The following is a 24,352-nucleotide window of genomic DNA, read 5'->3' as shown; positions in this document are numbered from 1 at the left end:
ATTGCTGGTTTGAAACTATTTATTATTATTATTTTTTTGGAGTTTACGATATAGTACTACCAAACACTACGTTATGAATATTGGCTACAGCCAAAACGATGATAACAGGTGTCACAACAGATTCTTAGCTGAATTTTTCAGAGCACATTAACATGATTTGTAAAAAAGCCAGTCAGAAAATTGGCGTCCTTATGAGACTTAAAAACTTGATTCCTACAAATGCTAAACTTGTGCTCTTTAAAACAGCAATACTGCCACACCTTAAATACTGCCACCTAGCGTAGCACTTTTGCAGAGTCAGTGACTCTCGCAAAATGGAGCGGTTGAAAGAAAGGGACCTGCATGCTGTTTTTAGGAAGAATGCTAGCTACCCTGAACTTCTAAAAAGAGAAAAACTGCCTAGTTTACTGAATAGAAGACTACAAGACATCTGTGTCTTGATGTACAAAGTCAAGAACAATCAATGTCCCCCCCTATATATCAGTGACATTTTTATTAATCATAGATCCAAGTATAATTTAAGGCAGTCTGATTTCTCTGCCGCCAGGCACAACACGGTAAAATATGGCAAGCACTCTCTTCGCCACTTGGGGCCCAAGCTTTGGGGAAAATTATCCCCTGAATTGAGGGAATTAAACACCTTAAAATGTTTCAAAAACAAAATACGTACTATAGATATAGTTACATTATTATCAATATACGAGGCCAAATAGAAAATCGGCCTCTTCAAAACACACGCTCAGCGGGCCGCAAAAGACTGACAGCGGGCTGCTAATGCAATATAAGCCCTACAGCTGATTGGTTCTTGCTTCATCATCCGATGGATTTTAACCAATTAGAGTAAGCCTAGTGTCAACGCGGGAAAACCTATCATTTGCGAAACTCTGGTTTTGAACTGCAGTTTTTTCAGTCGTCGAATCGTCAATGATTTGAAGTGACTTTGAATTCGTTATTCACTTAGCTTGTTTTATTAAAACTCGCATTCTTGATATCATTTGGCCTTGTTTATTGATAATAATGATAATGGCATGACTTTTTTCGGGAATATTGTTTATTAACGCCCTTGTAGTGTCATTTGCGCTCGGGCCGCAAATGACACTACGCGGGCGCAAATAAACAATATTTCCGAAAAAGTCATGTTATTCCCTTATTAATCGATAACGGATGCAAGTGTTGTCATCTTTGTTATTCGTAATTCGCAATTCATAGTTATATTCTAAATCTGTAAATATTGTAAATACCATCATGTTATTTTTTATTATTTTATTATTTTATATATTTATGCTTATATTAATATTTTATTTTAAATCATATTTATTTTTTTTCCCCCAATTAGCATATGTTTTTAACCTTAGCTATAGCTAGCAGGCTCTTTTAGACACTTTAATAAAGTTTCAATCAATCAATCAAGCTGATCTAATAAAAGTCTGGTCGTCACCGTACCAGACAGCGATATCAGTCTTCAAATGGCACGAGAAACACTCTCGGTGATTTTATTTGGTCAGGCAATGTTCTCTCAATCTTTTCATTCCCACTATCGAAACGTTCATTCTTCCAACTAATACCACAGAGTTTTTTGTTTGGTGGTCATGAGAAGATGGTGCTATATCAAAATTACACCTCTTAAAGATAATACAGGAGCTTATGGGCTCCTGGCTGATAATAACAACTGTATAATAATCTTCATTCTCAATACCTGTCTGACTGAAACTTCAATGAAATTGTGAAGAGAATTTACCTACCGATCACTTCTGGGAGTCGACGCGCATGAAATGACTGATCCGCTCCCAGGACCTTTCCCTCCGCTTTGTTGTTGACCGACGACGTTCCCAGGACTTTCAACTCCCCAAAGCGAAGGGAAAGGTCCTGGAACAATTGCTAATTGACTTATCTAAGAGTCCTTTTTCCGAAAAGATGTACGTTATTCCAACTTAATATCACTCGTACCTATTTTCGTGAGCCAGTATATCCCAAGACTTAATTTACACAAACAACATAGGAGGCAGGACCAAATTTTAATTAAGAAAAGTTTTGCAAAAACGTCAGGCTGACAACGTTGCACATGGTAGAATATCTAATCTATATAGTGCAAAAGAGGTCGTTTTCCCCCACTAAAACTAGAAATGATTTTGTAACTCATTTTGAAGGATACTCGCCGAAGCTATAAAATGCCCTTAAATTTACTTATCTTGCTGAGACTTTCCTGTACACAGTAACTCTTTGCAGTATACTATTTCTTGTCTATTCGTATTGAACTTTGATAGACCGTTGAATTTACCTAGTTTTCCTGCGTGATGTGAATAAAACCAACTTGTAGGGGGTTCTAGAGGAATTCTCCGCTAGAAAATTTTGAAATCTTGAAGCTCGGAAATACTACTTTCAGCATTCTCGACGAGATATCAAACAATACTTATTTTCGTTATTGGATTTAAAAACTCGAAATTTTGCGTTTGCAGACTCGAAATTTCGAGTTCTCAAACTCGAAATTTTGAGTTTACAAACCGGTCAGTGTAAAATACAAACTTCAGTTAGCACTTCTAAAGGGTATGGGCTTTGTCAACAGTTACATTATAACCTTAGTCTACATTTTACACTGACCAGTTTACAAAGTCGAACTCAAACTTTTGAAGCAGGAAAACTGATCACAAAATACCATGTCCCGGGCCTTTCGCGCCACATGAGTTAGTGGCGAGTATTTTGTGTGCTCAAGGAATATTCTAAAGGGGTATTTCCATGACAGCGGGACGAACTCAAACCGGTATGAGTTCGCATCGGCCTCCATACTCTTTTCATGCGTTTCATGCGAAAATTAGTCTCCACAAAAAGGACAGATCAATAAAACGCTGATATTAATCTGCATTTAACAATGTTTCGGTATGCGGCCATTGAAGGTCTAGCGAAATTATGCAAAAGATCGGCACCGGACGATACAAAGCACGATTTCTAAAGAATTGTCGGTCTTATTGGTTCAGTGAGATGGAGTAAAAATTTGTAAAGGGTTTCTGCTGAATTATCCTTCTTTGTCATAAAACGCTGATTTTGATTGGTCGGAACTGTACCTATTAAGAAGAAATAATAATGTGGGTTTTTAGCAAATATTTGGCAAACACAATACTACTACTACTACTCTCTACTACTACTAATAGAAGCAATAATAATAACATTCACACGTACTAGAATTATATGTTTTATTATAATAATAAACTTTTAATTTCTCAAGCTTCGGTAGCCAGTTTTCCTGTGCCTCATTAATGCTTTGCATGCATTCTAATTGATTCATTCGAAGGGATTAACAACGAGTATCAATCACCCTCGAGCGGCCAAAGGGAAAGCATACTTTATCGTCCCGGTATGTGTGTTTTGGGCCGTTAGTTATGCTTGCGTGGTATCTTCTGATTTATATTACCCCTGATTTATTTAGTAAACGATCGCAGAGAAGAGGTGTTAAGATGGTGAATACTCTATATACACTGGCGCAAAACGATGTTGGTAAAATGGAAACAGAATAGAGTAAGAAAAACAAGAGGGCACGCTGTCATTTTATTTATTATTTACCATTACAGCCTACCCTTCTTTCGTGAAGATTAATGGCTGGGGTCAACGGTGTAGCAATAAAATGAATAAAATACAGAAAAACGAAATAATGGGGAAAGAAGAAACAGAAAAAGAAGCTAATTTACAGGACTGCATGTGAGTGATTAGTGAGCCGGAATGTTTGAATGAGTTAAGGTCATCAGTATCAAAAATACACTGTGGTAAACTGTTCCATTTGAGTGACAGTTCTGGGGTAGAAGGATAATTGGTGACACGAGGTACTGGTAGAGAGGTGGATGAAGCTATTATTGTGGGAATGCCGGGATCTACGTGTCATGGGTCGGAGGTATTTGGAGGCGTTAATTTGGAACATGTCCTCTGTGGATCTTGTGCAAGAGAAAAAGTCTTGCATCCGCTCTCCTTTGTTCTAGTGACCTCCAGCCAAGGTCCTGGAGCATGTTTTGAGATACCTCCTTAGAGTCCACCTAGCGGTCCGCCTTTGTACCATTTCGATCTTGTGGGCGCCGTTATTTTCTACACCTGGTCTAGGGTCCCAGATTGCTGCACCGTATTCGACCTGAGGGCGCACAAACCCCATGTACGCCTTCTCACGCAAACCACTTGAAGTAACTTTCAAATTACGCTTCAGGGACCCGAGAGAGCGATTGGCTTTGGCTGTTGTTACATCTATGTGTTTATTCCACTTAAGACCTTTTGAAATAAGGATACCGAGATATTTGATGTGGTCAGCTTCTTTAAGTGGAGTACCATTCGATACGTAGGTGAACGGGATCTTGGTGCGTGCACGCGAGACGCGGAGTACTTCACACTTTGAGGCATTAATGAGCCATTCCTCTCCCTACATCTGAAGAAGTGTTAAGTCGTGCTGAAGCTGCTGACAGTCTTTGCTGTTAATGATAGCAAGGTACAAGACAGTATCATCAGCGAAAAGCCCGACTTTGGATTTCATGCCATTTGGTAAGTCGTTGATATAAATAAGAAATAGTGACCGATGACCGAGCCTTGTGGTACGCCCGATAGAACTGGGACGGGAGTCGAACGTTTACCGTCAACAACCACGCATTGCTGCCTGTTGTTCAAGAAGTTCTTAAGCCAGCTGCCTAGGGTGTTGTTACTTAAGTTTCAGTAATAGCCAATGACGTCTGTTTACTTTATGTTCCGTGGGATGTTAATTAGGCCGGTGACAAATTCTAGGAGCTGAGTTTCACAGGACCTATTCTTGCAGAAACCATGTTGTAGAGGATAGAGGATGTCATTTGCCTCTAGATGTGCCATCTGTCTAATGATAAGGAAGCGTTTCGACTTTATCGTAACCAAATTCGTTGAGAACTTTTGATAAACTATGGTCGTCTGAGAGTAGAAGTCAGGGGTATGGAACATGAGATAAAGGTTTGTCGTGACCGTTTAAATTAATGTCCATTACCTGTTGAGCTCGAGGCTTGGACGCCAGAAGATCGAAGAAAAAATAACATACACCAGATAATCGATGGCCATTCACCGCCATCTGTTAAAATAAAAAATAAAAAAAAAAATAAAAATAAAAATAAAAAAATAATAATAATCATAATAATAATAATAAAAATAAAAAGGAACGTAAATACGAATTCATAAAACAGTCGTTTCTAACCCTAACGGTCCATGTAGTCAGTAAACCAACGAAGACCGGGTGGCGGATCATTTGCACCCGTTGACCCATCTACCGCGTTTCTGGACTATTCGTGTCAATGTTAACTCTGTAAAATGACAATTTCAGATCCTTTGCTTTTTTTTACCTTTTAGCTGAACACACTGGTATTTACTGGCTTTCGGTAAGTTCTTCGAAGTTTGAATGATTTCTTGACTTCTCTCCTAAAAGCAACAACGACATCATGTAATTGAATTCTACATTTTTATGAGTGGCTTGCGTAATGGTTTCTTGCAATCTATGGTAACCTTTTATTTTCCATTTTCCGAGTCTAATGCAAGTCTTATTTGTTGCTTGTACGTTAAAGTCAATTGCATTTTTTAGGTATGATTTTTCTGAAACTTGACATGATATCTGTTCATTGGAAATGAACGGTGCCTTGGGAATTAACAAAAATAGTATAATAAATAACTTGCAGGAGGTGTTACGAGGTTAGACATTGTACTGTCCTGTTAAGGTTTTGATTTTAACTGAGTGTAAAGCTTTTTTGACACCTTTTCTGTTTAAAGAGATAATTCTTATTTGATACGTGTTACGGAAGCTTCGTTGACATTGAACTCTGAACTGCAGATCAGGGCCAGTATACAGAGGGCAGTATATACATGTAGGCTACCCATTTCCTCTCACTTTTATCTTAAACTATTGCATCATTTTCCTTTGTTGAAGAACAATTCAAAGAGAGGAAGTGTCTCTAAAGTTCAGTGGGATATCATACCATTCAGTTGTCGCGAAAAGGGAATTTAAATTTCAGACCGAGCTGTCTTTAAAATGAAATTCTCTTCGCGTGGCATTTTCTTCCTTGACTTTTACTGAAAACTAAGAATTTCATCTACTAACTCGTTTAAAATAGGTCACAATCTCTGATCTCGCAGTGTCGTTTTCATGAGATGCTGTGATTCCGCAGAAAAATGATTGCTTTGTTTTGTCCACGTGGATGATATCAAAATGGCAGCTTGGAAAATCGGTGGCGTTTTCTGGCGCATTCCAAGCATCACTTGCTTTGATGGTCTGAAAGCAATAGCAATTAAACAAATAAGAAACAATCGATATCTTTTAACTTTGGTATCTTAATGATCACCGGCAAATGTAGCGACAACTCAAGATTTTCTTTTGTAGGGCCGCCCCGTTTACAGTTGACAAGTTTCCCTTGACAAGTATTTTTTCCTTGTCAAGGGATGTACTTGTAAAAAATAAAGTAAATTTGACAATTCTTCCTTGACAAATGTCAAGGAAGAATTGTCAATAAAATAAATTTGTTCGTGTAAACGGACGGAAAGAAAATGTGGCAAGGTATATTGATGAGATTAGTTCCCAGCATCACACTCAGGCTTGTTGCTCTCGCATGATGAAGGCTAAAAAGCAAGACGAGGTGGAGTGCACGAGCTCCGACGAGCTATAGGGATTGGAACATTTTTATGTACTCGCTGACTTTGCAGACACAGGCTAAACTTGTTCATCGTCTATACCAGCAATTATTCCTTTTGAAGAAGAACTTGTCGAGGAAAAATTGTCGATCATATGCACGAGCAGTGATAATTGTCAAGGAAACTTGTCAAGGACTGAAATTTGCGGGTATAAACGGGGCTTTAATTCCATCATGCAGGGCCGAGAACGCCGGGCCCTGATTTTTTACGTTGTTTAAAAAAACCAGAGTCGGACAATTCGCCCACAAGACAATAATAGCCCCAAGCAGGACAATCTTTGACCATACATGGTAGCTAATCACTTGAAACCTCAGCCCTAAACCATGACTGAAATAAGTGCTTAGATTAAGGCTACAGACTTAAGCACGAAATTTTATTCTGAATACCCACTTCAACGAAATCATTACGAGGATTAGAGGGCACAGGACATAAGGGATCGAATCCGGTTGCCCAGCCCATCACCGAAAGCAAGGCACTAATCAATTAAGGGAACTACGCCTGCGCCTATGGGGTAACGAATTAGTCATCTCTTTTATCTGTTTAATTTTGTACATTAAAGAATGATTCGATCTGACGACGTGATAACGCTTATTTCATTTCCCCACGACGGTTAATCTACAGTCAAACTCTGCGTTTAGAATTGAAGTATTATAATAGCAATTTTATCATCATACGTTTTTTGAGGACAATATTAATGCGACGGAAATGATTCCTCCAGGATCGTAAAATTTCGGGAAAAGTTAATGTGTCTCATGCCAGTTTCGACAATTTGGAGGGAATGTCTTTTTAGCAGGATTACTTTTACAACAGAACGGCAATCCGTGTTCTGGCACCAAATGAAAAACCAATAATTGCTTAACAAGATGTACTCATCAAGGTGACGTAATAGGTTACCGTGACAACAAAAACGCCATCTAAAAGAACCCTATATTCAGTTGTATTTAAACGTTTAAAAATGACTGAAAACGAACTCGGTAACCCTCATTTTTTGTTGCGGGAATGTGGTTTCTCAGGCTAAGATAAAACTCAATAAAAAAATTAAAACATCGGCTTTGGAGTGGATTCAGAGCAGCCTAAACCAATTGCGAAAATGGTTTACTTATTCAAAACTTTATCACTTTTTGCTTACCTTCACTTTACTTCCTTTGATCTTCCATTCGTGTTCTAATGCATCGAGTTCAATTCTGATATCCTTATCACTGTTGGACACAAAGATCCCAGCCACTGGAACCAGAAGTTTGTGATGTCTTTCTTCTTCTTTCTGGCACACCTGCTGATTATTGCAACAAAATGTATTGATTCAGAATCGTGGACCACCATAATTCAAAATAGATGCGGCTGCATGTACTGACCTTAGGCCAACTACTTGAAAAAATGTAATACTGATCTCGAATAATCGCAAATAAAGTAGTGGCTCTGTGATTGCTACCACTTATTATCCTTCAACTTAAGTGCCTTCGACCAACCCCTCTCCCCCTCCCCCCCGTCCCCCATTCTGAGAGTAGCGTAGAAGGCATACAACCACTGTACATGGAGACTAGTACGTGCATTCAGTACAGTCAAACGCAAAATCAAGCGCACTGTAGAAGCTTGAGACAATACTGGAAAACTCTATAGTATGAACATTGGTTACCGAAAAAAGCCGGTCCTCAGGTAATCTAGTCAACCTAAAGAGAGAACACTAATTGAGACAAATTGGAGTGAAGCTGTAGAGAAATAATATGAGGGAATGCAGAAGTACCTTACATGCTGTTGTGGTATCATCTACCAGATAGATCAAAATCTTCCAGTCTTGTCCTTGCCTTGGCTGTTCTGCAAAAATCACCATTTGCATTCGTTTCTTGTCGTTTTTTCCTGGTCGTCCAAAAGCAGCGATTTCAATGTCTTCCGGTAGCACTGGAAGGGTTACTTCGATGTCATTATGTTTGTGTTCTATTTTTGCATCAGGGTAAACCTCCTTTAGGCTTCTCCAGCTGTCTGATTGTCCAGTTTGCGCTTTGACAAGACTTTGTTTCGGTCGACATTTCACATCGATGCTCCATGTGTTACCTGCGTTCACCAGACAGCTGTGCTCAATTGATACAGTGTCTTGTCCTTTCTTGACTTCGTAACAGCAGCTGACTTGAACGTATTTTGAGCCCCGGTCGTTGTTGACCTGTTCTTGGTCAACTGAAACAAAACAAATGTGATACATTCTGAAAACTAACTTTTGTGGATTGAATTTCCAAGTCCTTCGCAAGAACTGGCAAACCTGCCTTTGCGAATAGACCTATCTCAGGCAACCGTTTTTCATAAACCACCAATTCCTTGGAAGCAATTTTTGTTTCAATACCCCGTCCCAAAATGAACTGATTGAAAGGCCGGATCTTTACCACAAGGCACAAATCTGCAGTGCTTGTATGTGGGTAGCCTGCGTAAGTGCCGGTATTAATTTGGTATTGTTGGCGCGAGAGGAAAAATTAATTTCACAGCGCCCCTAAATACCGCCAGCTACGATAGACTGAGAGCAGTCTCTGTTACTCTGGACTTTTAATGGCTGAAACTGCGGGTCGCAAATACCGCGGGCGTTGGTTAGAAAGCGGTATTTGCGACCCGCAGTTTCAGCCATTTTGAAGTGTTCTTTCGTTTCAACGATTTAGAGCAAAAGAGAGAGTACTGCTCGCAGTCTACAGCTACGCAAGCTAGTATGAATAATAGGGCCGTTTATACGAGAGAAAATAAGCCGCGGCGTGCATAAAACGCGAAAGGAACTATTTATACGAGTATAAACTCCCAGGCCAGGATAAGCCAGGGCTTGAGAAAGCCGTGAACGTAGATTTTGTACCATTTATACGGGGTGTTCGCGTCTTATGTAAGCCGCGGCCAGAGGAAGCCGTGGCTTGTTTTCTCTCGTATAAATGGCCCTAATGCCATCAATCGGATATCAGGTAAACCTGACTGACCGTTACACACCGCCTTGAAGGATGTCAGGCTGTCCGAGTATTTCTCCTTTTTACGCTGCAAAAAGATAAGACTAAAACGTACAAAAGCTCTATAAAGCTTTATAAATAAACGTTAAAACATTAAACTAGTCTAAACTCTAATCATTGTAAATTTGGCGCGATGTCACAAATACTCGAACCGAATGCGTTACTTTTGTTCCACTGAATTTGAATCGAATAGTATATATATAATTATAAATTCAGTTGTTGTCGTTTCCAGTAAATCAGACACAAAATTCTATCCTGTGAGATGAAAAAACGGACTTAAACAAGAACGTTTTTGTTGACAAGGCGAAAAAGAGCGGTTTGCTGTTGCTGGACACCCCACATAAAAAAGGAAAAAAATAACACGGAAAAGGATTTGTCTTCCTTAGGTGTTGTTTTTACGAAAACATGATCGCCGACAAAATTGAAATGTTGTCTACTTCACGAATCTTCTAAGCTTACCCATAGCCAAATGTGTTGGTTTTTTAACTCCGCAGAGTGACAGTACTGTTTTTTGCAAGGCTGTGGTGTACTGCGTAGAACTTGTTATGTTGCTTTCGTTTATATCCATATCCAAAGGTCATAGCCAATTACACTTTAAGACATTACCTCATATTGCGTTTCACGCCGAATTTTTCATTTTCCACAGTCATTGTTATCTATTGTTGTGAATCCAATCTTCCTTCCATCACAATTTTGTTATTTTATCATATTACCAATTAAGGGAAAGCCAACATCTCGGGGTTTTTCCCAAGCGGAAATTTTGCTGCGTTGCACATTCCAGGCCCCTGGACACTCATTATTATTTTCACTTTGACCTTGGAGAACGTGACATGATAAAACTTTCTCATGCAATTTGAATTTTAAATGGTAATTCTTTTAAAAAGACTTGAAAAACTTTTATTAACTAGTTCAACCTCCGTTGAATAGCACCGTTATGTTCGAAACCTTCATCCAAGAATTTTAAGCTAAGTTAGCATTATTTGTGGTTTACAAAATATAACGAAATATCTAATGATGTCAACAGGGCCTTTTCCCACCGAAACTGAAAACGCTTTCGAAAGCATTTATGCAAATTATTTAAGCCGCAAACACTCACTAGGGGAATCCCCAGATGAAGTACTCAAAAACACAGTCGCATATACTTTCGATGGATCTTGATAATTGCACAGGGTACTTTTCCGATAAGTTTTTGATTTACTGACAAGTATATTTTGACAGATGTAAATTAAAAATAGAGACCTCCTTTGGCAAAATCCAATAGAAAACTAGACTTGGAGAAACCTTCTAAATGACAGCAGTTTTAAAATACTCTTTTACGTCATTAGGGAAAAAAAAAAAAAAAAACAAGCGCTCTTACTTGAGCTCTCTTTATTTCCTAAAATACTTTCACCTGTGAAGTTATTTGGTTGGTGCGAATCCATTAGCAAGAATACGGATTACCTTCATAACGGATCCAGCGCCAAACTACTCGTCGCATATATTGAAGACAGCATGCATAAATGGATCAGCCTGTTGACGTTTTGAGTTGCTGATCTAGACTTATACAGAGGTTTTTTAGAACATCTGGCACTATCCAAAATTACTCAAGAAGTAAGTACTATATCTTGAGTGCTCTCTTTTCTAATAGTGATTTATTGCTTCGGATTATTCCGGTGAATTCTGCAATGAATTAATTGATAAACAGAGTATATATTTTTAAGACGAGGTTTTATTTGTAGTATGTAGTTCCTTTAAAACATGTGTTGAGCCGGCCGGTTGCCTCTTCATCGCATTAAACATAACTTAGCATAGAAAGCCGCAACATGCTCGTGGCTTGTAAATAAACAATACCGTGCGTGATCTGGCATCACAACTTCTCACGCGATTTTAACTTCTAACTAATACACACGATATAACCATGACTGACAAATTTAATCAGCTTCATAACTCATATCGCGTAGGGGATTCCCCACGGCCTAAATTTCGGTTTCGTTGTTTGAATCCATGCTGTGATCATCACGAGACCGGTTAAAGATTAGCCGCACGCTTGATATAGGGATTGTTTTCAAGCAAAGCAGTTAAACCGTATGCCATAGAATTGATCAGGTGTCGTTGACTATTTTGGACAATTTAGTCAGTAACGGTTTGAGCTTCCGAAGACCACAGAGGACTGCCAACAAGGTTTATATCTTCGTGTTTTTAACATTTAATTTCGTTAATTCGGTGACGATACAAGAAAGAAAGAAAGAAAAAGAAGTGTTGCTGCATACTGAACACTGTAACCCGGCATTTTGCGGACAATTTCTTTGCAGTTGTCACTAAAGAACTTTATTACGGTTTATATAGTTGATGTAGAACTAGAAGTATCGAAAACAGCGCAAGCTATACGCATACATGTAAATTTCTTCGTATTAAAACTAATTTTTGGTTTGATTTTCTTTGTTAAAAAAAGTGGATTTTTGAGCTCCTCAATAGCTATCTAGTTTAAAAGACTAGCCTTACAATCCTTTATTTTCTTCTGCGAATGCATTCCGGATTTGTTGACGGGTGGGTATTGATATCCTAGAGATGTTGACCGTAACGTAATACATTTTCCGTGGTAATTTAAGTTGATTAGCGATACTGAGTTTTTCTTCGAGAGAGTCAAATTTCAGCCCATAATATAGAGCCACCAATGTTTAAAAAAAGAAGAGCACATGTTAATACTACATCCTTCAGCTATTTCGGCTCAAAAACGAATGTCATTGCGCGTGCGATTGCCTTGCAGGAGTCAGTGGGCATGAGCGATGTTTTCTATCTAAAATTTCAAAATCGGATGATCAGTTTGAAACTTTTAATTTACCACTCGAGCCGATTTTGAAACGCAAATTTTCCCTCCTGTGATAAAATCCTTGGAATATTTCTTGAATTTTACGAGCTTAACATAACTTTCTTTCGGGAAGAAGTTCTTTTTATTTCTATAGCAGTGGCGACCTTCTAATTATTTACGTTTAAAAACATTTCTAGGCCTAGTGACAGGTCAAAAGGCAGTCACTTTGATCACTCAGGCGGTGATCAGTACTGTTAGTTGTCTCTCGATTTAATTCAATGTCCACAGAATAGAATGTTTCATAAGAGGTGATGCACTCAAAATAAACTGGTAATAGTCTTTAAAATCCTAAAATCACTAAAGTGTGACGTGCAACAAAGTGATTGCTAGTGACGTTCCGATTCATCATGAATCGATTGTGCACCGTTTCTAGAGCAAGATTCAAATATTCAACCTGTTTCCAGGACCATTAAGAATGCAGGATATAAGAAAAATAAATAAATAAATAAATAAATAGATAAATAAATAAATGAATAAACAAACAAATAAAGGAACAAATAAATAGCGGTGTTAAACACTCCCCCACTGTGTTTATCGGCGCGTGTTCTTGGCACGAGACTTCACTGATTTAAGCCACCATGTTTTATTGGGCTTGACGCATTTAAGAAATCAGCAGAATGATCCAAAGAATATGACGGTAAAGGGTAAATATATGAAGTTATTATTTGGAGTGCAGTTAGTATAAGCTAAATAACAATAAATGAGTGCTGTAGTGAATCTTCTGTTTTTCAGTTTGACAAGCTGAGATCATCCTTGGCTGTGTTGAACACGTTGGCCTTGATGAGTTTAGATGGTCAAGCTACTGGTCGACAGTGACATCCGAAGCCCTTGGCTTTGTGTCATGCAGACGGTAGGAGACCATAAGGGACTCTTATTAAATTTAGCAGGGAGTCCATTACCAGTGGCTATTGGTCTAACTTGTGTCATCGGGGCTATCTAGCACAATAATTGTTGTCTAATACAAATTTCACTGATTAGATCCGTCCTTCGGGATCCAGCACCTTTGTTAATGTTAAGTTGGCCTTTGCTGAACAAAATACTTTTCCCATTTGGCTTTCCAGCGCGTTGGTCTCCTTGCCAAGTGTTCTGCTTCATTAAGGACGGTGCCTACTAATTCAAAGGTATTTTTGTCCCAGTTTATGATTATGCAGGAAATTTAGATCTTAACAAGTGTTATTGAAATCCAAAAAGAAAATTGGGGGTAACAACAGATTTTTCAAAGAAAATTGATGGATAATATTTGTAAAACACTTTAAAATTCAAAGCAATGTATGGTGTTCTTTCTCAAATTGAAGCTTAATTATCTCTCAAAAATGCATGGTTACCCTCAATTTTCTTTTTGGATACAAAGAGTACTTACTAAGATCTACTTTCTGCGGGTAGTTTCAATTAATTAATTAACTCTTTCACTTACTTTTCCTTCCACAAAACACCGCGCGTAAAATGACTATCACAAAAAAGTTAGGGGAAAGCAATACATCATTTTAAAGCTTAAAAAATGGCTTTCCAAAACCATATATACCTTATTTACAGAGAACTAAAAAAAATATTAAAAAATTAACACAAAAATCAGTTTCCACACAAATTTGGTTGTTTAAACGTTAATTACGAACTTTTGAAGGGAAAATAAAAATCTTCCTCATTTTATCAGCTTTCTTGGACAAAAATTGGACCGAAAATTGACTAGGCATGAATATTTCCGGATTTTTTTACGTAATTTGATTAGCGATCAATGTGTAATATGATATTTCGATGTGTGTCAAATTTGCGACGGCAACGAGAAAGATCACATTACAAATAATAAACGTCTGTTGGCCAAAAACCACCCAAACTACCGATTTTTCGACGGAAAATTTATTCCAGAGGATAAAAGAATTCACTGGACATGTAATCAAGGTAAATGTGCAAGACTTGGGGCGAAAACAAGCGAATATTTTCGAGAGAAAACACAATTCCGTGCGATGACAAGACCAACGAGGGAATTTTATGCAAATATGACGCTACGAAAATAATCTTACCTTTTCAGCGATTTTAAGGCTTGAAATTCCATTCAATGAACCAAAATTCTTTTCTTTATCCTTTCCGATGCCTATAGTGTAATTTTTTTGCCTGAAAAACTTCAGTGAAACCTGAAAGTATCGTCTATTGCCTGAACTAGAATGCCCGTCATGTAGACGTAATGAAAGCTACAAAGCCTAGATTTTCTGGGAAACTGGGGCGAAATCAGAGCGAAATCACAGCAATCGATGGAAATGGCGGCGTTCCACGAATGCGGAGACAGCTTGGGAAAAGAGGTTTAAGGACGGTGCCTACTAATGTTATTGCGCATACGTTGGAAAAAAAGCGACTTGTCGTGATCTACCGCAGTTTCTTACGAAAAATGGTTTACAAAGGATATGCCAAAAAAGACCCACAAAATATTGTGATTATAGTTTCATAATCTCTAATAAAAAGTTATACGAGATAACCCGTACAATTCCACTTCCAGACTTCATTGATAAACAATTCCTAAAGTTCCAAGCCCATGTTACCCGTCTTCAAAATAACAAGCTCCAAAAACAGCTTCAATTTATGATTCCCGACGTTAAAACACGCAGAATCTTTGGAATAAATGTGGCAAATTACTAGGAGGTTACGACGCTATAAGACTCATGCAGTCAAGAGCAAAATTCAGACAAGCTATTGATTCTCGGTATGGAACCTGCAGAACAAAGCAAGCCAAGTGGGACGCTTCTCCCGGCTAACTATCATTGTCATTGTTCTGCGCATCTCGAGATACTCGGGTTTCTTATCGGTGATGCCATTCTCGTTCCCAGAGCTGCGAGGCGCTGGCCAAGAGGATCGCAGCTCTGGCAACGAGAATGCGGTGATGCTTACCAAGACAGTGATATTTTTGCGCAGTTTAAAACTATCCGGGGAAAGTTGATCTTAGTAAGTACTCTCGGTATCCAAAAAGAAAATTGGGGGTAACCATGCATATGTATTTTTGAGAGATAATTATAATCTTCAATTTGGGAAAAAACGCCATACATTGCTTTGTATTTTAAAGCTTTTTACAAATATTATTCATCAATCATCTTTGAAAAATGCGTGTTTACCCCCAATTTTCTTTTTGGATTTCAATAACACTTGCAGTTAATTAAGATCTACATGTCGTGCATAATCATAAACCGGGGCAAAAATACCTTGGAATTAGTGAGCACCATCCTTAAACCGCGCAAAAATATCACTAAATTAGGAAGCATCACCGATAGGAAACCTGAATATTTCCAGATGCGTAGAACGTATGCGCAATAACAATAGTAGGCACCGTCCTTAACCTGCTTGGGCTCTCCTACTGAATTTGTTCAAGCAGTTTGATATTGGTCTTCTGTCGATATAATTGATCTGAAACCCTCTGTTCTGTTGTTTTTTTTTTTAATTTTGTGGATTGTCACGGTTGTTTTCCAAAATTAAGACCCTTTAAACAGACCTCGCAGTTAATTAAGACGAAGAGTACCTGAAAAAGTATCACAACCAGTAACTTTCTTGTTGCCTATAATGATCTTAATGTAACATGACTTCAAGTCGCAAATAATATTCCCAATTATTTGTACTCTTTCATGTAGTTCATTCCATGATGTCAGACGAAGTTTCCCTGAGAAAGCAAAAATCCTGTGTGGAACTATGCAGTGAGGACGATACGTACTTACTGGACGTTTTCAGTTGCGTTCAGCCAACAGATTGCCATGGACACAACCTTCCCCGCAAGCAACTTTTCTTATACATTACAAGAGCTTCATCAAAAAACAGATCAAGCTTCCTTCAGGTATTCTTCGAATGAAAATATTTGCTTCCAAAGAAAAAGAAAGAACAAGAAGGTTATGGTTCCATAACCTTGTATATTCAAAGGGTATATGTTGAAAGGCGTGTCAACTTTGCTCTTGTCTGGAAAACATGTTAATAAGAAAGAGGATCATGGCGTACAAGTGGGTTAAAAACAAAAGGATTTCAGGTTTCTATCTTTCATTTGTCTACTGACAGCTTTCACATGACTTTTTATATCTATTTTACAGGAAGAAAAATTACGTTTAGGATTGCGTCGAGTGCATTCTGATAAGTTTTGCTGGAAGAAATCATCTCCTACGGACAAAATTCTTGCAATGCTGAAAATGGGAGATTTGGGAGCAATAAGAAAGGTAATGACCAACAACATTTAGCCAATATTACCGTATGTGTACTCCTTGTTTGGATGGTGTTAGTGAAGACTGTTCAAAACTTGATGAAGTGAGATCCTCCATACTAGGTGACATTAGTCCTAAGAAGGAGTGTTGTTGATGACATATGCGCTGACCGACGTCTCAGAGCCTTGACTCTTAGCCAGGGCCCGGTTGTTCAAAAGCCGATTAACGCTAATCCCAGATTAAAAGTTAACCAAGAAGTTTATTTCTCTACTCTCAAATGCTGTTCGACGCGGATATTCGGATAAAATTACATTAGTAGATGTCGATCTTGAAAAACAAAAATAATCAAAAGAAACTCTAACCAAAAAGTTTAAAACATGAAACAAAAGTTAACGCTAATCCTGGATTAAGTTAATCGGCTTTCGAACAACCGGGCCCAGGATAACTTCCCATGACCCCATGACCTTGCGCCCCGACTGCACTTTCTCTACCAATGTAGCTTTCAAACCAGCTGAGAAGGGCTGGCAAATTTCGATTTTAATTTGAATTCTGCTAGAGGTGAATGAAATGAATATTGATATATTCTGAATTCACTTCAGATTGCTCATGTCTTTGAGCATTCTCACAGATGTGAGTTCGAGTCTCGTCTCGTTCTCTTCCATTTTTTAAGTTTCTGTTTAACTCCTTTAAATCTTTCTTTATCAGCGATGATTATAACTTTATAAAATTTCATATTCGAAAGTTAAGATATGTAATCACTTGCATATTCCCTATAAAGTTAATTACTATTTAATACAGCCCTTGACCGCTAAAAGCAGTCCCTCTGGAGTAGGAGAACACTAACAAAGAGACGTAGTAAAACCTTGCTAACCTCCTTTTCCAAGAAAAAAAAGTTTCTCCAATTTTTTAGTATCTTGTTTGGTTTAGTAAGGCTAATATATAAACACAAAGGTAAAAGTGATATTATTTACTGCTCACCACTTTTGCCTTCGGTCTCATGATAGCTAAAGCTTATTAAAGCAAATTGGGCTTCATATCCTTTTTACGAAGTGTTGTCTTTTTGAAGCCTCTGTTTTGCCATACCAAATTGAAACTGGGTCATGATCTGTAAATCAAAACTTACAGTGTATGATTATTGAAACTCATGTGACAAAACATTATAGTAAAAAATATTTGACTCATATGAAATTTTGACCAGCCTTTGAAAGCGACATTTGGTCATGTATACTGCAGATTGAAAGGATTAAAGTGGACGAGATGCGGTTGTCAGAGAAAGTCACTTTTACTCTTCCAAAAAGTGATGCTTCCAGCATGCAAGCTGTAGTGAAAGTTTTGAATGGAGATCTAGATGATGAAAGTTTGTTGAATGTTTTGAATGGAGACCTAGATGGTGAAGCTCTGTTGAAAACCGAACCGTTGACGTTATCACTCTCAATGGTAAGTTCATTTTTATTTTTCACTCTTTTCTTCTGGTAGCTTGGTCAAAAGGCAACCAATGCGAGGAGGGTTGGCACAGTGCCTGATGGCAACGTATCCTTTATCGATCTAGCAATTTGACTCTTATTCTAGTGCTGCATTTTCATTGAGTTTGTTGAATCTCTCCTCTGCTGACCAAGAGTGAATTCACTCTTGTGCTGACGTAGTACTCTTGACTTTGCTCGAGAGAATCTGCTTCAGGCATGTCAGCGTGGGGCACATTATTGGATGTTTGGGAGAAGAACATTAAGAGCCGGATGAAATAGCCTTATCCACCAAGGCTTAGGACTTTAAAGTTCCGAAACCATCTTCGGTCATTTCAGTTCAATTTCGATGGGGTCCTTTTGCCTGGGTAGGAGGAGTTGATTTTGAGTCAACTGATATTTGGAAAATCAATTTAACCTTGTCAAAATGGTCCCACTAACCATGGTTTGATTGCATGCCATGCTTTGGTGAATGATTGAAGAGTCAACCGAGAATCTCATTTCTAAATGTTTCTGTCACTCGTTTAATAAATCGTTGCTATAATTGTGAAGAATTTCTCTCACAAATAGTGTGTTAGAGGCACTTATCTTTTATTTTGTATTTTTTTCAGATTCCTTCCGACGAATCAAGGCCTGGAGTCGAACATGACCACTTGAGCACCGGGATGGCAAGTGTATCCTCGTGACTGTCACACTAAACTTAAGCCATAAGAATTAAATTATTTTTATTCTGAAATAAATCAGAGGAATAAAATTGAAGTGGTTAATTACTTCTTAAGGGAAAAGAATGAAAAAGTAAACATTCAGTCCCTAAAAGTTTTCAGTATATCTGTAAATGTGAACTTTGTTCACTTGTTAAAGTTGTAAATATAATTTCCTCAACATGAGACTGTACAGTAAAAATGATAAGGACTAAAGGCGAGAAATCGTTCTTATTTAAAATGATCCCATTCACAAAGAAGACTTTGTACACTTTCTTTTCATAGGGAGATTTTATTAGTATCGCCTTTAAGTGAAACAACAGGCTGTTGCTTGCAGTAAAACCACGAAAATTCTCTTATTTTAAATTTGCTTGAGAATTTACACATTAGGGCCGTTTATAAGAGAGAAAATAAGCCGCGGCTTACATAAGACGCGAACACCCCGTATAAATGGTAGAAAATATACGTTCACGGCTTTCTCAAGCCGCGGCTTATCTTGGCCTGGGAGTTAATACTCGTATAAATAGTTCCTTTCGCGTATTATGTACGCCGCGGCCAGAGTAAGCCGCGGCTTATTTTCTCTCGTATAAACGGCCCTATTATCGATAACAGGCAAAAAAGGAGCTCAGTAGAATAATAGAAAATTCTGGCAAAGTACAAATTTCAGCCTGGCGTTTGCCATTTGCTGTAAATAGAGAGATTTACGTTTACGTGAAACGCGAACGGCAAAAGTTACAGCGTAACCATGATTCCTTTGCGAAATTTTCTTCATGAACACACGTTGACTCTCTGTTGATTCACAAAATAGCTTCATCGAGACTCGCAAAATTTGACAGGTAAGGATTTTCATTTTATAGTATAACGTCTTTTTCTTCCAGTTTTTGTTTCTGTTTTGACTAAATACTCGAGATTAACAGTCCGTTCCCATCCAGTTGCCGTGGGTCACGAAAAGCTTACGCGGTTCCCGTTTTACGTAACCGTGATGCAAAATCTCTCTAATCTCTCAAATATACTATCGGAAAACTTTTTCCTATTTACCCCAGTTTCCTTTTTCAAGACTTTGCGTTAATATTCGTTAATTTGAGTTTACAGTGTCCCCAATTGCTAGGATTCGGCGCTAACAAGCTGGTTGTGTTTCATTGTACTATTATTTCGCTCCCCGTACTACATATATTTTGTGCTGTAATGTAGCTGTAATGTTAGTATTGTAAGTGATGTATTTTAGCTTTGTAAGCAATATTTCTATCAGTCTGTTAAGTAGCGTAAGTAAGATTAGTGTTTCAGGTATTGTTGTTATTGTAAGTAAATTCATGTTGTAAGTATTGTAAGTATGTAAAAATGTCAGTTGTATTAGTGTTGTAAGGTTTGTTTTCTAAAAAATGCATATATTTAAATAAAAATTGACAAAAAAAAAAAATTGACCTGCTGGAAACGTATTTTTTAAAGTGCACACTCAAGTTCTCAAGTCCTCCACTTTTACATGAGAAGCCTTTTATCTCCTGTTAGAAATGCCATCTCAGTCGACTTGCTTAAATGCGAGGTAAAATTTTTCTTTTCTGTATTCTCCTATTTATTCATCATGATCGTCGTACTTTTCAATGTTTTGTAAAAGCGTTGTGAGGCGTTGCTTAATGCCCGCTAAGAATTACTGATATTAAATTAAATATTGAATTTGTAAACTTTTGTACTCGTTGTAAAAATCTTCCAAGCTGTGAAAAGTTAAAGTATTCATGCAGTCGACTGGCTTTATTATCTCGGGGATGATGTTGAATAAACTTGAGCTCATGATCTTACGTTTTCCTGTGTATTTGTTCCCAATCTGGCTAGGAGGTTCATCTATCCAAGAGCAGCTGGGTATTATTACAATATGATTAATATTTTTGTGGGTCTACTGATTGTAACAAAGAACGAAGGGCATTTTAATTTTCATATCTAATTTATACTAAGAATATTTCAAGATTGTTCCAGGAGAATAGAAAAAAGTCGTTGGTCATGTACCGACTCATGATTCACGAATTAATTGGGTGTGGTCGATGTGGGGCCGTTTGAAAATAAAAGAGAAAGGGTGACACCGTCCTCTATATAACCACAACTTTAATTACCTCCCTCGTCGTTAGAACGACAACGACAGACTGATGAACTGAAATGCAAAACGCACATGGCGAGAACGCAGAAATGCTATTTCCTTTTTCAAGGCATTGGTTTTTGTTTCTCGTTTTCCTCGAGGTCGTTGCTATTTTACTTTCCTAATGTCTCCGATAGGACGTCAAGGCCCTGGAGTTTAACCTTAATTGACCACCCTTAATCAAAAGGAAGACACTCATCAACGAATTGGTTTTTGTATGGGTGTGTGTGTGTATGTTTGTTCCCCTGGCTTGTGACAGAAATGAACCAATCTTTTTGACAGGTGTCTTAAAAGGCAAGAAACACTTGATGTGTTTATTCCTGTTGTCCACAGGGTAAGTCGAGAAAAACGTGGCAAGAACCTTCGAAAGAGAAAGAGAAATGATCCTTGCACCGGCATCGCACGGGTCATGGGTTGGAATCCCGATGGAGCCCTCTGAATTTTTCAGGTGTCTGCATGGGGTACGTATGAAGGTGTCTATAAGAGACAATTGCTTCAATTGTCCAGATAAGTGCGAGGATCATTTCTCTCTTTCGTTTTATAGCCCACACTTTAAAGATATAAATACATTTCTCTCAAGAGGACAGTCTCTTGTTTGCTGTTTGTAGTCCTTGTAGTCCTTAATCGAGTCGTTAGAGTCTAAATTGCAAAATAGGCACATTTCTATGTATTTAAATTAATCTGGAATGAGAAGGAACATGACCGATGGCAAAGAGAGGATGAGGTAAGAGAACGGCTCCCCATGCCCCATCATAGCCAATCCGGTGCCTATCTAAAAATAGCAGAGTAGCTAATATTGGAAGAGGCCCATGAATGGGGGATCCGTTCTCTTACCTGGCACTGACACTGGTATTCTCGAGTGGCTTCTAAGGAACAGGCCATCTTTAATGTCTGATCCTGTCCAACTCCCTAAGATTGGTAGGAGTGACCATTATTGTATCCTGATCAAGCGACATGCGGACGAACCAACACAGAAGCCCTATAAATAAACTATTACACGTCGTGACACACGGCCTAGCAGACTCCGAGAGTTCGGCCAATGGCTAACATCCCACTCCGATCCTGGATTGAATTTTACGGTGCTAACTCTTGTTAGGGAAAGCTTGACATTTTCCAACGAATCATCATAGATGCTCTTGACAGGTTTTGTCCTACCCAAGTGATTCGTCTCCATTGCTCAGATAAGCCCTGGATGACCAGCAAGATTAAGTGCTGGATTGCGAAGAGAAGTCGAATGCTGGCTAGGTTTAGCAGTCACTCTGATGGCTTTAGATTATGGCGTAATAAAGTTGCGAATGCCATCTCTACCTGTAAACAGTTTTTTTACAATAACAAGGTTAAGAACATCCGCAGGTGGTGGAGTGAAATCAAAAACCTCGCGGGAGTTTCGGCACGTGAAGGTCAGTGGTATGTGCAGTTGTGCGATGGTCATCATATTGACAACATTGAAGCTCTATGCTGCAAGATAAATAGGTTTTTCACGGGATTAACATCCAACTTTAGCCCACTCTTGCCTGGTGACATCTCCGCCATCTCAGTTCCTGATGTGGATAGTATCATTTCTAGAGGTGAGATCACAAGTAGTTAGAATAGCCACATCTTCCTCACCACCTTCTAAATTAAACGGGGGCATTCCCCAGGGAACACGTCTGGGGCCGATGCTATTTGCGGTTATGGTCAATGACCTTATCCACCGCTGGCTTCCACGCGCTAAGTTTGTGGATGACCTAACGGTAATCGAAATAATTCCTAGGAATGTACCATCTATTTTACCATACATTGTATCAGAGGTCCAGGCGTACGCATGCAGTTAATAACAATATGTGCCTTAACCCCTCAAAATGTAAGATCATGGCGATTGACTTTCTCCATTATAATAGTTTCCAATGCCCTCCCGTTGCTACGTGCGGCTGTATTTTGGAAGAGGTCAAGTCGTTCACATTTCTTGGAGTTTTTATGTCCCACGACGTGACCTGGGTGCATTGCGATCACATAATGGAGATAACCAACCGTAGTCATTACGCCTTAATTAAGGCAACTTAGGCGCTGTGGCGTGTCCGTGCATTATAGTGTCATGGTGTAGTTCTATACTAGAATATGCATGTGTTGTGTTTGCTGCGTTGCTGCAATATTTATCTGATTCGCTTGAAAGAATACAAAAACGCGCGCAAGCAATTATCTTTCCTGGTTCCACCTATAGCGAGGCCTTAAATTTAGCCGGTATATCAACCCTCCATGATCGTAGATCAGCCTAGAAACAGCAAAGGCCCTAATATTGTTTCCTGGGGAATACCGCATGTTAGCGAGCGACTATTTGAAAGATGGCCATTGACACTGCATTGCTGGTTTCGACCACTTGAATAAGACTCAAACCAATTACCTGCTGCACCCCGAAACCCGTATGCATGCAATTTTGATAGCAGAACCTCGTGATCCACGGTATCGAAAGCAAATCCAAGAATACTACTGAATCACGTTGCCATTGTCAATATTATAAGCCCAGCAGTTAGTGGCCTCTAACTGTAACCGTTGAGTGAAGGCTTCGAAAACCGGACTGGCTACTTGTTAACAAATTATTATCCACTAGAAACGCATAAACCTGATTATATATTATTCTCTCGAAAACTTTAGTAACAACCAAGGGCGGATCTAGGATTTTGGCTAGGGTGGTGCACATGTCAGACGGAAATGCACAGGAAGCCCAATCTTTATATGTCAGACAATGTATAATACATGCTTTTAAGAGGGTTAGGGCTGTAGTATGATAAATCTGTAAATGATGAGGCAAATTAAAATCTAACTTAATGCAGTTTTTGTGCTTTTTAACTAAAACGTTATTTTTTTGGTAACCGAGGGGGTGCACGTGCTCCAACGTAATCATCTTCTAGGGGGTGCCCTGTAACTGTAATTGAACAATGTTACTTGTACTTTTTAGAGTAAAGCTCTGAGGTCTTTGAATTTCCCATCTTGACCAATAAGAGTCGTGTTTGGCCTGTCTACACCTTGAAACATAATTACAAGTTGTCTTAATTAAAAGCTTTAAAAGAATTGATGTGGTGTATTATATGCCGTCTATTGCACTTTTTTTTTTAAGGCTCCCATAAGCGGACACCCCCAGTCAGCAGACACTTCCCGGTTGTCAAGGGCGGAACTGGGGGAGGTGCACTGGGTGCTATGGGACTCCGAAATGATAAAATATTCAATCTGAATCGTTTTCGACACGTGATTTGGACGAACTATCGGTAAGATACTGTTTTGTTGTCATTTTTTTCACTGCTCACTCCCATTGGATAACACATGCCTCGATCTACATAATTCCTCAGATCTTATTCACTAATTGTTAATTATTCTTTACGCGGTCGACAAGTTTCAATTTTGAATTTGCAACGATTTATTTGTTTACTATTATTAGCCGAACGCGTG

At 38.6% G+C, this 24,352-nt stretch overlaps 2 protein-coding genes across 3 annotated transcripts; one reads left to right on the top strand and one right to left on the bottom strand.

Annotated features, from left to right (window-relative positions):
- Positions 1-1,996: 1,996 nt before the first annotated feature.
- LOC138052261 (uncharacterized) lies at positions 1,997-10,304 on the bottom strand. Its single transcript, XM_068898660.1, has 7 exons — positions 10,092-10,304; positions 8,405-8,832; positions 7,793-7,936; positions 6,077-6,247; positions 5,328-5,403; positions 4,979-5,059; positions 1,997-3,059 (listed from the first exon to the last, which is right to left on the bottom strand). The coding sequence occupies exons 1-7, from the start codon at positions 10,198-10,200 to the stop codon at positions 2,944-2,946; spliced, it is 1,125 nt and encodes a 374-aa protein (XP_068754761.1). The 5' UTR covers positions 10,201-10,304; the 3' UTR covers positions 1,997-2,943.
- An 832-nt stretch (positions 10,305-11,136) lies between these two features.
- Positions 11,137-20,104, top strand: LOC138052277 (uncharacterized). 2 transcript variants are annotated; one of them, XM_068898679.1, is made up of 6 exons: positions 11,137-11,222; positions 13,542-13,601; positions 16,089-16,288; positions 16,536-16,658; positions 17,877-18,080; positions 18,715-20,104. In XM_068898679.1, exons 3-6 carry the CDS (start codon positions 16,097-16,099, stop codon positions 18,787-18,789), a joined length of 594 nt encoding a protein of 197 aa, XP_068754780.1. In that variant the 5' UTR covers positions 11,137-11,222; positions 13,542-13,601; positions 16,089-16,096; the 3' UTR covers positions 18,790-20,104. The 2 variants fall into 2 exon arrangements, with proteins under 2 accessions (XP_068754780.1, XP_068754781.1); XM_068898680.1 differs by lacking the exon at positions 13,542-13,601.
- The last annotated feature ends 4,248 nt before the right edge of the window (positions 20,105-24,352 follow it).

The sequence above is a fragment of the Montipora capricornis genome, chromosome 6 (genome assembly GCF_036669925.1).
Source record: "Montipora capricornis isolate CH-2021 chromosome 6, ASM3666992v2, whole genome shotgun sequence".
Classification (NCBI taxonomy): Eukaryota; Metazoa; Cnidaria; class Anthozoa; order Scleractinia; family Acroporidae; genus Montipora; species Montipora capricornis.
Note: the sequence above shows the minus strand (reverse complement) of the source record. Positions and strands in the feature narration are given on the sequence as shown.

Coding starts and splice junctions, on each gene's coding strand:
- LOC138052277 (XM_068898680.1), top strand. CDS start 16,097: ATGATGTCAGACGAAGTTTCCCTGAGAAAGCAAAAATCCTGTGTGGAA. Junction 16,289..16,535: donor ACAGATCAAGCTTCCTTCAG/GTATTCTTCGAA, acceptor TCTATTTTACAG/GAAGAAAAATTACGTTTAGG. Junction 18,081..18,714: donor TGACGTTATCACTCTCAATG/GTAAGTTCATTT, acceptor TATTTTTTTCAG/ATTCCTTCCGACGAATCAAG.
- LOC138052261 (XM_068898660.1), bottom strand. CDS start 10,200: ATGGATATAAACGAAAGCAACATAACAAGTTCTACGCAGTACACCACA. Junction 7,937..8,404: donor ATACCACAACAGCATGTAAG/GTACTTCTGCAT, acceptor TGCAATAATCAG/CAGGTGTGCCAGAAAGAAGA. Junction 6,248..7,792: donor TCAAAGGAAGTAAAGTGAAG/GTAAGCAAAAAG, acceptor TATTGCTTTCAG/ACCATCAAAGCAAGTGATGC.